This window comes from Phytophthora cinnamomi (assembly GCF_018691715.1).
Source record: "Phytophthora cinnamomi strain GKB4 chromosome Unknown Contig53, whole genome shotgun sequence".
Lineage (NCBI taxonomy): Eukaryota > Oomycota > Peronosporomycetes > Peronosporales > Peronosporaceae > Phytophthora > Phytophthora cinnamomi.
In genome coordinates, this window is record NW_027150986.1 from 3140869 (window position 1) to 3155860 (window position 14992).

General features: G+C 54.4%; 3 protein-coding genes across 4 annotated transcripts; 1 reads left to right on the forward strand and 2 right to left on the reverse strand.

The window, feature by feature from the left end:
* Nucleotides 1-38: 38 nt before the first annotated feature.
* On the reverse strand, nucleotides 39-4795 carry IUM83_00907 (Protein required for meiosis; the record flags this gene model as incomplete). Of its 2 annotated transcripts, XM_067924723.1 has the most annotated exons (4): nucleotides 39-633; nucleotides 2164-3059; nucleotides 3240-4598; nucleotides 4670-4795. In XM_067924723.1, the coding sequence occupies 4 exons, from the start codon at nucleotides 4793-4795 to the stop codon at nucleotides 39-41; spliced, it is 2976 nt and encodes a 991-aa protein (XP_067789490.1). The 2 variants fall into 2 exon arrangements, with proteins under 2 accessions (XP_067789490.1, XP_067789491.1); XM_067924724.1 differs by having other exon boundaries at nucleotides 39-4598.
* An 815-nt stretch (nucleotides 4796-5610) lies between these two features.
* Nucleotides 5611-6526, forward strand: IUM83_00908 (50S ribosomal protein L4; the record flags this gene model as incomplete). The annotated part of the gene is made up of 2 exons (XM_067924725.1): nucleotides 5611-6210; nucleotides 6293-6526. The coding sequence occupies 2 exons, from the start codon at nucleotides 5611-5613 to the stop codon at nucleotides 6524-6526; spliced, it is 834 nt and encodes a 277-aa protein (XP_067789027.1).
* Nucleotides 6527-6721: 195 nt separating this feature from the next.
* IUM83_00909 (putative Protein Kinase) lies at nucleotides 6722-7373 on the reverse strand (the record flags this gene model as incomplete). The annotated part of the gene is made up of 2 exons (XM_067924726.1): nucleotides 6722-7168; nucleotides 7236-7373. The coding sequence occupies 2 exons, from the start codon at nucleotides 7371-7373 to the stop codon at nucleotides 6722-6724; spliced, it is 585 nt and encodes a 194-aa protein (XP_067789217.1).
* Between the last annotated feature and the right edge of the window lie 7619 nt (nucleotides 7374-14992).

The window sequence follows — 14992 nt, forward strand, 5'->3', positions numbered from 1 at the left end:
ACAAAAGGCAAGAAGCGTCTAAAGCTAGTCTGGGGGTCCTACACGGCAGCTTCCGGGGCGCCGACAACGATCGTCTTCTCGGAGAAAGCGGAGCGCTTGCGGTTGCGCTTCAGCAGTACCGTGCGGTCGATCGGGTCGTTGTGTGCGTTCAGTCGCATGGTTGAACGGTGATCGCCCATGTTGCCGCCCGTATTCAGGCCATTCTGCATCGATGACATGCGCGACACACCCGATGTAGCCTGCATGGCTGCATTCAACGACTGGACAGAGGCCGTGAAAGATGGGATCGAAGGCGACGAACGGCGCCGCCGCAGCTCGCGTCCAGTTGGCACCCGCTGACGCGTTTGATTGCCTTGCTCCTCCCTGTCCTCGATCCGCAGCGTATCCAGCACTTCGTCCGTCAGCGTCGCTCGGTCGAACGCGTTCAGTACAAACTGACGGAGTGCCAAACGGTAGCTGTATTTCTCCAGCAGAGCGTGCACGTACATCAACAGCACCGGCTCCTCGAACAACTCGGGCTTAGATGAACGCATCTTGTTGAGTGAAGCATGGGCCTCCTTCTGGGTGATGTGGTTACTCAGGTCCGCAACAAAACGCAGTACTTCGCGCCACTCGTTGGGCATTTTGTCACGCCTGCGCAGCAGCAACCGCTGTAAAGGAGACGCGCGGGGCGTTTGTGTTAACGGGCACGGAGTCGACGACCCGGACGGTGGCCACATAAAGAGAGAAGTGCAATTCTGCGGGACAGCAATAGACGTACGGGAGGCATCGCGAGGGGCATCCCAGCCAAGACGCGCTAGGTGTCGTCGGCCAGCGGGTGACCTCGCGAGCAAACCCAGCACGAAAAAGCATGTCCCACGGATCGAAACGAGCGGCGAATCGGTGGCCAACTTCACGATCATCTCCACGAAGTCCTGTGCGTAGTGGTTCAACAAATCGTAGCCACGGGGAGTGGCGGACACGTGACCAAGTGCCCATAATGCAGCTCGCTTTTCAAGCGGGACGCTGGCGGCATCACGGAGGCATGCGAGGAATTCTGGTAAGTGCCCTGATGCATGCAGAATCTGACAACCAGCACTAGTTTTGGCCAGTTCACCGTACAGGTGTACAGGCAGCGGCACAGTGCGTGGACGAAGCGGCAGCAACTGCAGCGTGAATTCGACTGACTTGAGCAGCAGACGTTTTACACTGCCATTTGAAGTATTGGTTCCAGCTGCCGAATCCATTTCCACACGGAAATTCCATACAGCACGCTCTCCGGGAGCGCACAGAGAACACTCTGGTGCTGACAAGTACTGAGGTGAGCGTTGCTCCGGCTGACACGAACTCCAATCCTTGTTTTCTTCCTTCGCCGCATCAGCCGACGATGATCCAGTATCGGCAAAGTCCAGTGATGACAACATTGTCTCTGAGCTACGGTCCATGCTCCCTCCAGCTGAGTTCGACGCTGACCGGGCACGCAGCATTTTCTGCTGAGTATCGCTTGAAAGCGCCGTTCCACCGCCACCAGCTGACCCACTCGTAGATACAAAACCTCCGTTACTCTGAGGAGGGGGCTTCGTGAATCCGCGTCGATCCACTGGCTGTGTGCCCAGGAAGAGGCACGCCTGCAGAGTTTGCTGGGAGTTCACAACCACAGGCTGGGGCATGTTACGAGCATCCACTACGATTCCTTTCACGCGAATTGAGTTCATACGAAGCTCGTCGTCGATGCCAGTAGTCTCATCCTCATCACGCATTGCACCATCAATGTAGGTTTCCAATATGAGGTTGGAGGGAGGTCCACTACCCGGAGGCCCCACGATCTTCACCTCCATGTTCCACGGCATACGGTAGAGCCAATCCAGCCCCCAAAGAGATCGCTGGCTGCTGCCACCGCTAGGCGGTTTGAGCCCGACTCCACCGCCTCTCTTCATAGGAACATTCACGGGGATAGGAGTGGGAGAACACGTTTGGCGTGTGCTTGTCGAGCTATTATTTGATCCCCGTTCACGCCCTGCTGCATCCCGGTGCAAACCACGGAAAAGCGCATGCTCCACAGCGTGCACGTATGAGATGTGCTTCTCTCGACGCCAGGCAGCAAGCGTCCGTGGAATCCAGTCACCAGTGTCTCGCAAGAAATTAAGTCCCTCAGCAAGCGAGAGGGATTTCAGAAGGAGGGACTCAGCTCGCTTGTCCTTGAGCTGAATCAACTTCATGGGTCGCTTCAGAATCATAGCCAAAAGGCACGCAGGGGTCTCGGCAGCCTCTTCCAATACACTTAGCGCAGCCTTTGCAACTTCCTCTTCCTGCGTGAGTTGTGTCACCAACGCATCGATACCCCACTTATCGAAGTCTGCCACCTCAGAGCGAAGCAATGCGCGCAGCAAACAGGTCGCATACAGACGCAACGCCTTCGAGCCTTCCATCATCCAAGACTGAAGGAGCTTGCGGGAGCTGCCGTCCACCGAGTAATCCAGATTAGCTAGAATAAGGCGACACAGGAAATCGTGACCCTTTGTAGTGCCCATGACGTAAAGCCTCTGGAACAGGTTCGACTGCTCCATCATTTTGAGGCCCTCTTTGCTCGAGCTCATCAGACCTAGAAGTGTGAAGTACTCACGCAGCATGCGTCGTGATACATAATCTGGGGAAAACATTCGTGCCTTTAGCACACCAATGTGCGACTCCACAATGGCAGCCTCCGGGCGGGCCTCCAACTCCAAAGCTGATGAAATTTCAGTAAGCAGTTGTCCACGGCGGTCGGTCTTCAGGAAGAGCAGACCTTCCGGGTGGTTCAACAGCAACGTATACATTTGGCAGGCAGGACGCAGGTAAGGCACGTGGTCCGGGATCCAGTATAGATTCGAGAAATAACCCTTGTTGCCCTGGTCGCAACGAAAGAAACCTGAGAGGCGCTTGAAGAACTTGGTTTTCATTGCTTCCGAAAGACGTTGCGGGTTCGTTAGCGGGCCCTCGAGCATTTCAGAAATGATATCCCAGTTCCAGTTTTTGTAGTTCTTGTCTGTCAGCACCCGTGACCGATTGTGCAGCATATCCTTAAAGGTGCTGTCATCCATCTGTGCATCCAGAGACTGCTTCAGCTCGAGAACCATGAGCTCGCGGGATGTCAAGCTATCCTTTAGTTGCGCCGTCGCACTCTTCGTGCCACGCTGTGTTGAAGGGGCTGCTACAGCATAGTTAGCAGAGCCTCCACCGGTTCCCGCAATGCCGCCCCCAGCACTTGACGGTAGACGCACTACGCCTGCAATTTGCTGCAGAGCAAGAAGATTTGACGGTCGGTTCGTATCACGCAGGAGTTCGGACGCTAGTTGCACACCATTAACTCCGCTGCCCCCGTATGATACTAGCGACACACCACGTGTAGCAATGCTGCCTGAGTTGGCACCGACAGCATTAGCCAACTCGCCCAGCATTTCACTCGCTCGAATCGACTTTTCGCGCTGAAGTCGCTCCAGCAGGCTCTTAGCATGATCCCCGAGAGACATCGTGGTTGTTGTCGTAAGCGAAGTCGACGACACAAGTCGTGGAAGCGCGAGCAAAGACGCACAGTGCTGATCTGGCAGCAAGCGCGAGGCCATCCGCAGAATATCCGCGAGCAGGTCAATCGCCGGTTCTGCTAATGCTCTCGAAGGGCCCGTGCCCAGCGTCACCAGCGCTTCTAAGATACCGCAATGGATCATAGCCAGCAGGATAATTACCGTATAGTTGTCGAGCAGATTGTGATTGACTGCCAATGGCAGCTGCTCCGCACTCGAGAGGCTCACCGGCAAAGCCGGCGTGTCCGCTGCTGCATCGGCCGCTGACTTGTCAAAGCTCGTCTTCTTATAAAAAATCTCACAAATGGTAGACAGCACCGCCTTCTGCACGTCCTCGCCGACCGGGCGCACCAGCAGCTGGATCAACGACTGTAGACCCTGCGGGTTGCTCGTGAGCACCACCATACCTGTCCACGACCGCATCATCGTCACAATAGCATTACGACTCGCCATCCAGCGCTGTCGCCGCTCGTTCCCTGCCGGCAAGTCTGTGTCTGTAAACGGCGCCAGCAGCACCTGCGAGTCCACAAATGGCTCGATGAACCTGCGCGTGGACGGCTCGTTCAAGATGAGCAGCAGCGTCATGAGCAGCGAGTCGGCCAGGTCCTGGAAGGACGGCTCCAGGATGGCGTCCACCAGGATCTTCGTGCCGTTGGCCTCGGCCACCACCTCCACATTCAGCAGCGCCAGCTCGCGCAGCGTCTCTAGGCACACGCGGCGCATGTTGTCGTCCTTGTGGCCGGCGATCGCCGTCAGGGACGCCACGAGGCCCGTGGGCATCTGCGCCGCGTCGATCTCCATGACGCGCCGCACGACCTTGAGCGCCTGCACGCGCTCCGCCAGGTGCTTCTGCTCGCGCTCCAGCGAGCGCACCACGAACACGGGCAGGTTGAGGTCCACGAAGTGCTTGATGCTGGCGCTGCTGCTGATGGCGTAGCGCAGCGCGCGCAGCGCCCCCGCCCGCGTGGACGTGTCCGAGTCGCACACCAGGCGGCGCATGGCCTTCATCAGGCGGTCCATGGGGAAGCTGTCGAGCAGCAGCGGGTCGTTCTTGAGCTCCTGCGGGCGTGGCAACAACGGTTAGCGCAGAATTGTGTCATTTATTGGACGTGGAGTGTGCCTGGTCGTACGTAGCAGACGCGCCCCGTGCTGTCGAGCTTGGACTTGCGGTCCAGGGTGCTGCGCTCGATGAGCGTGCAGATGGCGGCCAGGCTGCCGTCCCCGCGCGGCGCGGAGCCTCTGCGCTGCGTCGCCATGCCGTCAAGTGCAGTAGGGGGAAGATGGCACGGTGGTGCGAACCGGATCTGACGTGGCATTGGATGAAAACGAGACCTGATAACCGCTCGGATTGGCGGAAAACGGGTTGCGTTTTGACCAGTAGTCGCGTTGAAAATGAGGTAACTAGGGCAACTTCAAGTCTTCGTGGGCAATGTGAGCACCGTCGTATAAGTATGTAGTATTAATATCTCATGCCAAGAGCACCAACGCTTCCAACAAAACTGGGAACGAGGGACTAACTGAAAAAAAGTTACATATAGTGCACCGCACCGAAGTTCCAAATTGTGAAAGCAAACATTGCACTTTTGTTATCTTGGAACAAGATGGGCGGCATGTGCAAAAATTAATGACAGCAAGTTGCTGGGGTTCTTGTCTGTGCATTTCTATGGGGGACTTCAGCCCAGTCGTTAATGCTGGGGAAGTTCAAGTCAATGTAGCTCAGATCCTTGACGACCTCGGGTTGTTGACCGGGAGTGGCGTCGGGTGGAAAAATAGAAACGAAAATGAAGTAATGGCTTTACTCGCCTTACGCCGGGCGTCACGACGCTACCTTTTAACGCGAAGCACCAGGAACTTCAGCGGGGAGTCACTACAGGTTCGACAGGGCTGGAGCTGGAGTCGACGGCGCATTTCATGTCGTCGCTTCTCGATTTTTAAAACACACACGGGTGAGTGGGTGGCATTCAAACGAGGTATTTTGAACTGGGTGGCACTCGGACGAGGGACAAGACACAAGGCAATGGCCATCGAGAGCCGCACGTGACTCAAGACCAAAAAGGGGAAGAGCGAAGCTATGGCGACCGTGTCGATGAACCGACTGCTGCGCGGCGTGGCGGCGCTGTCCGTGTCGGCCCCGCGCGCCAGCCTGGTGCGTGCCGCCAGCACGCAGGCGGCCGCTCTGCCGGCCAACCTGGCGCTGGCCGAGGAGAAGCCCATGCCGCCGCCGCGCGTGATCCCGGCGGCGCAGCAGGTCCAGGTGACGCCGTCGGGCGACCTGGAGCTGCAGCTGCTGTCGCTGGCCGAGGACGCGCCAGCTCTGGGCTCCGTTACCATGGACGGCGAGGTCTTCGGCGCGCCCGACCGCGTGGACATCCTGCAGCGCGTGGTGCGCTGGCAGCTGGCCTGCCGCCGCGCCGGCACCAACAAGACCAAGACGCGCTCCGAGGTCAGCGGCTCCACGCGCAAGCCGTGGAAGCAGAAAGGCTCGGGCCGTGCGCGTGTGGGCGACATCCGCGCGCCGCAGTGGCGCGGCGGCTACCGCGTGCACGGCCCCGTGCTGCGCGACTTCTCGTACAGCCTGCCCAAGAAGGTGCGCGCCATGGGCCTGCGCGTGGCGCTGTCCACCAAGCTCCGCGAGGGCAAGCTGGCCGTCGTGGACTCGCTGGACGTCGACGTACGTTGCTGTTTGCAGTTGTTGTGAGCTTTTGTTCGTGCAGCACGAGATGTATTGACTTTGGTGGGGTGTCGGTGGACAGGTTACCAAGACGAAGGATATGAAGAAGCTGCTGGGCGGGCGTGGCTGGGACCACGCGCTGTTCGTGGGCGGCGAGGAGGTGGAGTCGAGCTTCGTGCTGGCGACGCGCAACATCCCGTACGTGGACACGCTGCCGCAGAACAAGATCAACGTCTACTCGATCCTGCAGAAGGACCTACTGATCATCACGAAGGACGCCGTCAAGTACCTTGAGGAGCGTCTTCACGTCGACTAGAGCAATAGCAGCGGCGCGACGAGTGGCACGTACAGAACAGTCAGGAGGGCGAGACAGGGGAGGGGCAGGTGGCCCGAACCAAGTTGCAGATAGAGCGTGACCGACTTTGGGAAGCACCGGAGGAATGCACTCGGTATCGCCCCGTTCTCATTCTTGCTGCTGCCTCGCACTACAATAATCCTACGTCCTTCATACTTAGATCGATGGCGCCCCACTCAGATCAACCGTCGGAGAGAGCTCCGGGTGCTTTACGGTAGCTCGCAGTCGCTCCTCCACGGGCGCCGGCTCGCTCACCTCGATCGCCGCCGAGTCGCAGGCGTTCAGCAGATGTGCTTGCCCTAGGAACTCCTTGGCCTCTGTCAGCTCCACCGTCAGCGCCTCGCGCTGCTTGGCCATCGCCTCCTCGATCTCATCCCGCTTGGCCTTGAAGCTGCGGCCGTTGGCCATCACCTTCATCAGCGTCTGCTTGATTATGCGCGTCTCCAGCTTGATCTCCGCCAAGTCGCTGGCGCTGGCGCCTGCCCCCGCCTCGAACTCGCCCACCGCCATGCGCTCCAGGTGCCAGCCATTCAGGTCGCCCATGCGCGCGTCGGGCGCGCTCAGATCCAGGATCTCACGGAAGTTGTCCACATTGCGGCGTTGCTGTGTGTGGATCGACGATGCAGTTAGTGGCGGGTCTCCCAGCACGAATCCTCGGTGAACAACGCACGTCGTAGACGGCCGCGAGCTCCGTCCACTTGCCGTCCAGGTCGTTGCGCGTGTACAGGTCGCACAGCTCGCAGATGGTGGCCACGGCGCTGGCGCCCGCCGCCGCGCCGTCCTCCTTCCCCTTGACTCGCGGCAGCATTGTCGTCAAATACTCCCCGACACAAAAATGGGGCTGGCTCAGACTCGAAAAAAGGAGAAGAGGACCTTACTTTAAGTACATGTATTGCAGCGACCACACACGCGTACGAATTCTGTGAGAGAGGGCACGGTGCGGAGACTCACAACTCGCGAGTCTCACGCAGGCTCGGCAAAAATCTCGAGCACGCGCTGCATTCTCTCTCCAACTGTCACTGCGGATACAGGTCCGTGAACTTTCCCCAACACTGGTCAACTCTCTTCTGGCGGAGCCGACGCTCTTGCTTCTACTGGCAAGTTTCTGGCTAAATACGACCGTACACACTACGCACAGACCAAGAGAGTACTGCGTTACCTCAAGGCCACTCGTGCCTACGGACTTATCATGACAGTGGAGAAAGGAGATGGAGTACGGATCAGTTGCTACTCCGATGCAGACTATGCAAATGACCCTGTGGACCGGCGGAGCATCAGTGGCTACGTTACGATGTCGGATGGCATTGTTGTATCATATGCATCTCGCAAGGAAGAGATCAATGCCTTGAGCACGACTGAAGCCGAGTACATTGCTATGGCTGAGGCGACCAAGGATTTGCTCTGGCTAGCTGGCCGTTGAAACGAGCTGTCCTGGAAACACCCCGTGCCGCTCCTCCTTGGTGACAATCAAGGGGCCATCGCATTGTCGGCCAAGCCTGGTAAGCATTCGAAGTCAAAGCACATTGACAACAAATATCACATGGTGCGACGAAATGTGGAACTACGGCGACTGACCACGCAACATGTTGTCACACGGACGCGATGGTAGCTGATGTGCTGACCTATGCTCTGTCGGTTGTCAAGTATACTCGGTTCCGTCAAGCGATGAAGGTTTGCCGATTGTTGCTTTCCCGGACACTGCAGCTGCGAATGAGTCCACCCGTGATCCTCCTGCAGAATTCCTGCTTTGTGGAAGCCGGAGATTGCCACACGCCTCTGGATATCTTCAAGTGTGCAACACTAGTTGATAGTAATACACGGGGTCGATCTGAGTTAGTATTGCCGCTTTCACTAATAATAGCTACTTGATTAGTACTACGTAGTATTAGTTGGTACTTCGTCCCAGATTACTACATCATTTTGAGCATCATTTTAATATAGGTTGATACCTATATTAGTGGAATAGTCGAATTTGATGCAAAGTATGTCTTCAAGCTCGTCAATTCATTCAGGAGACCCGCAAGTTCTTCTCGTAAATCATTTACTTGATTAGCTACGGCAAGATGTGCTGGTATCCCTGTTGCCTTCAGTCCTCACACAGGTGACACGCCGATAGCTAGTACAGTAGCGCCACACTGGATGTCAAGCAGTAGATTTCCTAAAAAAAACACTCGCACTGAAAAAATCGGGTGCTTTGAACTCAATGTATCTCGCAAGTATTTCACGAGATGGATAAGAGATGCTAAAAGAAACGGGACTGCCGATTGCATACCACGAGGATAACTAGAGTAGCCACTTACAATTTGATTTCAGTACGCAGTAGTCATCTTTTCCAGCAATTGTGGTGGAAAGTGCGGGGGCAATAAAAATACACCAAAACCCTCTGAATTGAATGGCAATCCGGCTGTCATCCTGCCGCATAGCTGGTCGGCTCCCTCATCAAAATGTATGTACCTATCCTTCAGCTTTCCAAGGCGTTGACCCATGCGGAGATACACAGACACGGGAGTGGGGCCATTGACTTGACCAAGTGCATACGAGCTGCTGCCCTTGCGCAAACGATGCGTCCCGATGTCTTCACGGATGCAACTTAGTGTGCGCATCTCCTCATCATTTAATGTGCTAATAGCACGACGCAGCATGCGTCCGAATCGATTTTTGTTATCACTTCCAAGAAATAGCTGTTGTTTGCCAGTAACGGAGCGTTCGAGGCACGAAAAAAGATGTACTGCGAGAGCGCGAATTGGGCACTGTGATGGCTCGTAGGGATTGGCGTATACGTGCTTTCCAAACTTCTCAGTTCCAGTCTGATCACCTTTGTGACCCTGTTCCTCTACAATGAGACACTCATCACTGCTGCAGCATAATAGTATCCACGGAGTCGGCTCGACTCATTAAACTCCACATTAGCACGAAAAAACACCATCCAAGTAATATTGTAGGCAATGTCGGTCCTTTTCTCATCGCCTCAATTGTCATAAACTTCCGTGCAAGAAGTTCATATCCATTAGCCTTCAGCTGGTGCTTCCCTTCGTTGATCTTTAGCAGTCCACGCTTTTTCAAATCATTGATAACCTTTTCATAGCCTTCAAGAACTCGGCGGAGCTCGGTATCCAGCTGCGGGTCAAGTTCAAGAAGCTTAGAGCGATACACGTCAACGAGAGCACTACGATAGCCCCAGACACACGATGTAGAGAGCGGAATAGATGTTGCATCCATTGAATTCAAGTTATCACGATCAAACAAGTGGGCCGGGCTACAGATATGTCCAAAACGTCGAGAACAGCATCATTATGCAGCGGGATGTGCATTTCCTTGGTGTTGGTATTGATAGTTTCGGGAAGTGTGTTGTGAGCCAAGCTGCCATGATGCCCACCTTTGACTGGTAGGTGCGTTTAGTGCTGGTTTTTGTCCGCTTGGACTGAAGCGACTTCGCCACGACGGCTCCATCTGCGAAGTCTTCTGCGTCTCTCTTCTTGTCGCGCGCCATTTTCGTTCTGAAGTCATGCCAAAGGGCACAGAGAAGGCGTCATAAAATCACTATCACACTTGCCATGAATCTGCCATATTAAGTTTGCACCATAGTGAGCCCAAGTATATTTCCACTATGTTCGCACCCATTCACAGCATTTATTATATTCTGCTATCACACCTCAGTGCGGTAAGGCATTGTAGTATCATAGTTGAGGCAGTTGTATCAATCGCTGGACTGTGGTGCGCGGCGCAATATAACCATAGCTGCTTGGTTTCTTCTGTCGCTGTATATTGGATTGTGAGGAATACAGCCAAGTGGGTGGAAGTCATTGCGTCCGTCGATTTGACCCCAGGGTAACAATTTCTATACTAAATCAAGTGTAATACACATGCCTATTTCAATAACGAAATCAATTGAAATGCACATGTTAATTTCAATAACGGTTGAAAGGGTTTGCGCTATGGTTGCTAAAACGCCACCACAGCGTTGGCATGCGCTCGAGGACAATGCTCGTACCAAAAACTACGGAAAGGATCTCAGTCCACTGTTAGCACCTGTACGCTCACCTAGGGTATCCCCCCAAGGCCTCGCGGAGCGGTGGCGCCTTCCAAAGGGCCTCAAGGCGAGTCGCCGGCACTGACGAATTCGCGCCATTATTTACTATCATTCTATTAGATAATGGCGCAAAATCGTCAGCACCCGTGCCGGGACAGCGTCGATGAGTACCCATGCTAGTGTTTGAAGTTGGTGGCGAGTGGGACTCATAATTTACGCGATATCTTTCGAGGATTGGTAGGTATTATAGCATCCTAACTCCAGCCAATCACTGTGGTTCGCATTCAATTATGATCCAGTGTCCTATTAGCCAATGAAAATATTTAAAATTTTAATAATGAGTACCATGGTTTATGAAGGGGGTAAAATGCCCCCCTTGATGGGGAATTATGCTAGTTTTGTGTACCAAAGAGATTCCAGTCAATAAACTATGTTCACGAAAAGGTTAAAAATACCAAAGAACACGCTAGCAGCTGCTTGTGGCTACAAAGTACAGTGCGATTACACAGTGTAATCCTGTTGTAGAAGGAAAGATGGTTTCCACAACAAATGCAGTCGTTTTCAAGTATATATATTGTGTGTTCGATTCAAAATTTCCGAGAGCGATTGGTTGAATCGATCCAGTGAAACCGATCCGCCAATCGCCCACCTATCATAAGGAATGATACGTATGCGTGATTATAAGCTTTCCTGGGGATTGCAGCTGTGCAGTTCCGGAATTGCATCATGGTGGCCACGCCACGGAGGTCGCCACGCCAGCACAGTCTTACGCGTGTATCGCTGTACCCGTTGCGAAGCCGCACCCCGACACCAGGCAGCTCTCTGTCGATCTCGCAGCCCACAGTGGCTCCACGCACATCTCCATCGCAAACAGACATCCGTAGTCAAGGAGCACGATCACTACAAGTGACTGCAGCAGCGATTCGGCAGCAGCGGTCTCCAGAGCTTCGAGCTCCGGCAGCACCTGTGGAGTACACTGTTGGGGAATTCGCGCCCATTTTGAGCAGGGAAATGGTGTCAACCCTACGTGTCTGAAGGCACAAATGTACAACCGCAGACTGTAGATCTCTGAGACTGTAGACAAGTATGTGCAATATATTGAGCGTAGGCGTCGTGTCATGGTGGACAACGGTGGGGCTATGGAAGACTGGGAATTCGCGGACCTTCTATTATCAAATGCACTACTGGTGTTCTCGCAGTTGGCAATGGACCACACGCTGTGGTTGGGCGAACATCACCCTCGAGAGCTCAGTCTCCCGGCCGCTGTGCAAAAGCTGGGGACCGCTGAGCAGAGTCACCAGCAGCTTCGCCAACAGGGAAGCGCTAGCGCTGGCGACGGATCGCGCGGCCTACCTACACGCCAAGTGTATGGCGTAGGCATGCATGACCAGGGCAAGGGTCGCAATAGCAAAAAGAGGAAGAAGAGTGATAAAGGGCATGCACCGCGCAAGACAATTGAGCAACAAAAGGCTGAGTCTACCTGCGCAAATTGCAAGGCAAAGGGCCACTGGTATGGCGACCCGGAGTGCCCGACGCCAATGACTGCCGAGCAAGCTGCGTCACGGGCGAAGCGCGACCAAAAGCGCCGTGCTGTGCAGAACGTTCGCTCTTTTGCGGGAGCTGCGTTGGTAAACGACCAACCACAGCTAATTACCGCAGACTCAACTGAAGAAAAGGCTGCTACTCCTATTGCCGGCCCCAGCACTGTTTCGATCGCCTCGACTCCTACAATTGGCCCGCTGCCAGTGGGAGGATTAGAGGCTATGACTACTACTGCGGCAGCAGCACCTACACGCGGGCGCCAAGTGGAGCTGGTGCAAGAACCCCAAATTGCTGCATGGGCGGTGCAGCAGCCCGAGGCGAGTGTTGCTGCGGCTGCTGAGCGCCCAAGCACAGCGACGATGACGCTGCTGCAGTCATCAGGGTCAGTGGGCGCAGTACAATCGGAGGATCTCGTGACACGCGCAGAAGTTGTGTCAGCTGCTGGTCTAAGTTTGGTGGACATGTGCTCAGTTACTCACCATGGCTGGGAAACTATGACTACTGCGCTGGTGAAAAAGGTGTTTGGCAAGGTGGCTGTCGAGGCCATTGCCTCCTATAGGAAAAATGCTGACGGGCCATGGTCGCCCACGTCTCCGCCTTTATCGCCTGCGCCTGCGCCAGTACAAGCTCCCCGACAGTTTGAGGCACTGGGTGCTGGTGACCGACGTCCGCCTGCTGCAGACATTGCGTGGTGAACGAGGACCCGGATTTGGCAATAACTATGTAAGTCGTTATGCACCCCCGCACTATTGCGGTGATAACTACCGTGAAAGCTCGTACGGGTATGGTTATCAAAGGTCATTTGCATTTGACCGACGCGAACAGCGCGACCAGCCGTTCCTGAACAATGACGGCCGAGGCAGCTACGGGTGGGGCTGGAATGCTTCTGGCCCTGCTCGCCACCGGGAAAACTATGGACCTGGTTATCGCAGTGCCTTTGCGATAGGCTGCTGCAAGTGATGTTCCTACTGATGAACTCGAATGGATCTTGGACTCTGGCTCTCAAGTGAATATCTGTGTGGACTTAGCGCTGTTTGTTGATTTTTTGGAAGCATCGAAACTACCGCAGCTACTCTTTGCCAACAGTTCTCGCGAGTCACCGAGCGTGCATGGCTCGGTGCTCTTTCGCTCAATGAACCATGCAACGGGGTATATTGAGAACAGACTGCTTGATGTGATTTACTCAGAGCAGTCGCCCGTCAATATTCTGAGCCAGGGCTACATGCAAGAAAATGGCTTCGCTTTGTCATACTCCGGCCCGGGGCAGTGCATTGCCTTGCTGACGAAGGGCGACACTACGCTACGATTTGAACGCGTTGACAAGCTTTATCGCCTGCGTATGAAGAAGCCTGACTGCTGCAAAGTCATGGCTGTCGCTGATGCTATGGCGACGGAGAACCCGATGAAGTTGTTGCACAACAGACTCGGGCACCTCAACATGCACGCCATAAACCAGATGGTGAACAAGGGATTTGACTTTGGAGTTAAAATTAATGCTACCAAGCTGAGCTTCTATGACTGTGTTGCATGCTGTTCTGCCAAGTCTCGGAGGATTACCTATGCTAGGGATCCCGAGCGCACTACTGAACCACTTGCTAATCTCTCTATGGATATATGCACGGTGAATGAAGAGACAGTGGACAGAAAGACCATGTTCCTGTTTGTCGTGGATGAGTATACTCGCTACAAATGGGTCTTCCTGCTGTCACAGAAGAGCGAGGCAGCAGGACTAGTTCAGATACTGGTACTCCAACTGAACACGAGCTACTCTAAGAAGAAGTCGAAAGTTGTAATGCTGCATTCAGATCGAGGTGGTGAATTCTTGAGCAACGAGCTGCTGACGTTTTGTGAAACAAACGGGATCGAACAATCAACAACGAATTCGTATTCCCCACAAGAAAATGGTATTGTAGAGCGTGCGAATGGAATTGTACTGCCTCGAATTCGAGCTGCACTCGAAGTAACTGGCCTACCCAATTTGCTCTGGGGTGAGGCGTTGCTGCATGTCGTGGCGACATTGAACAAATTGCCCACGAAACCACTCGGAACGAAGTCTCCGCACGAGATGCTCTATGGGTCTCCGCCGAAGCTTGCAGAGCTACGAACGTGGGGTTGCCTAGTACAAGCGCATATCCCTGCAGAGTCCCGTACGCGGAAGGAGAAGCTCAGCCCACGCGCTGTCATGGGCCTACTGTCGGGCTATAGCGTAGAAACGAAAGGCTACAAAGTGATTGACCTGCAAGAGGGCAAGATCAACACTCATCGACGGGAGCACATCCAGTTTCACGAGGGCTATTCGATTGATGGGACCTACGTTGAGAGTCTATTGCTGAATGTATTTCGTGACAGGATTTATAATTTGCCTAGCACCATACCGGTAGTGCGAATCCAAAAGGGTGTGGACTCGCTTTTGACACGGCAAATCCCACACCGTGATGCAACATCCCGAAATCACTTGGAGCTTGTGCTGCCTCCAGAGTTAGAGGCTGGCGAGCACGTGTCTAGCCTCGATGTGAATTTGGTCCCAATGGACAATAGGAAGGCACATTCAACGCAAGCTTCAGACGAAAGCGTGCAATCCGATGTTCAGCAATCACGTGAAACATACAAACGCAAACACAATACAAGAAAACGAACCCGAGACTCGACGCCGACTGCTGACGAAGATGTTGAACTCAGAAAGTCATCACCTGCGCCACCCTGCATACTACGACCTCGTCGCACGACGAGGTCGAGTGTTCGCTTGCGCGACTACGTTGTGAACCATGCTCGCTTGCATGCGTCAAAAGTGGCAATTCCCAACACCTACAAGCAAGCTCGTGCGAGTCCCTACTGGCGAGAATGGGAGCTTGCCA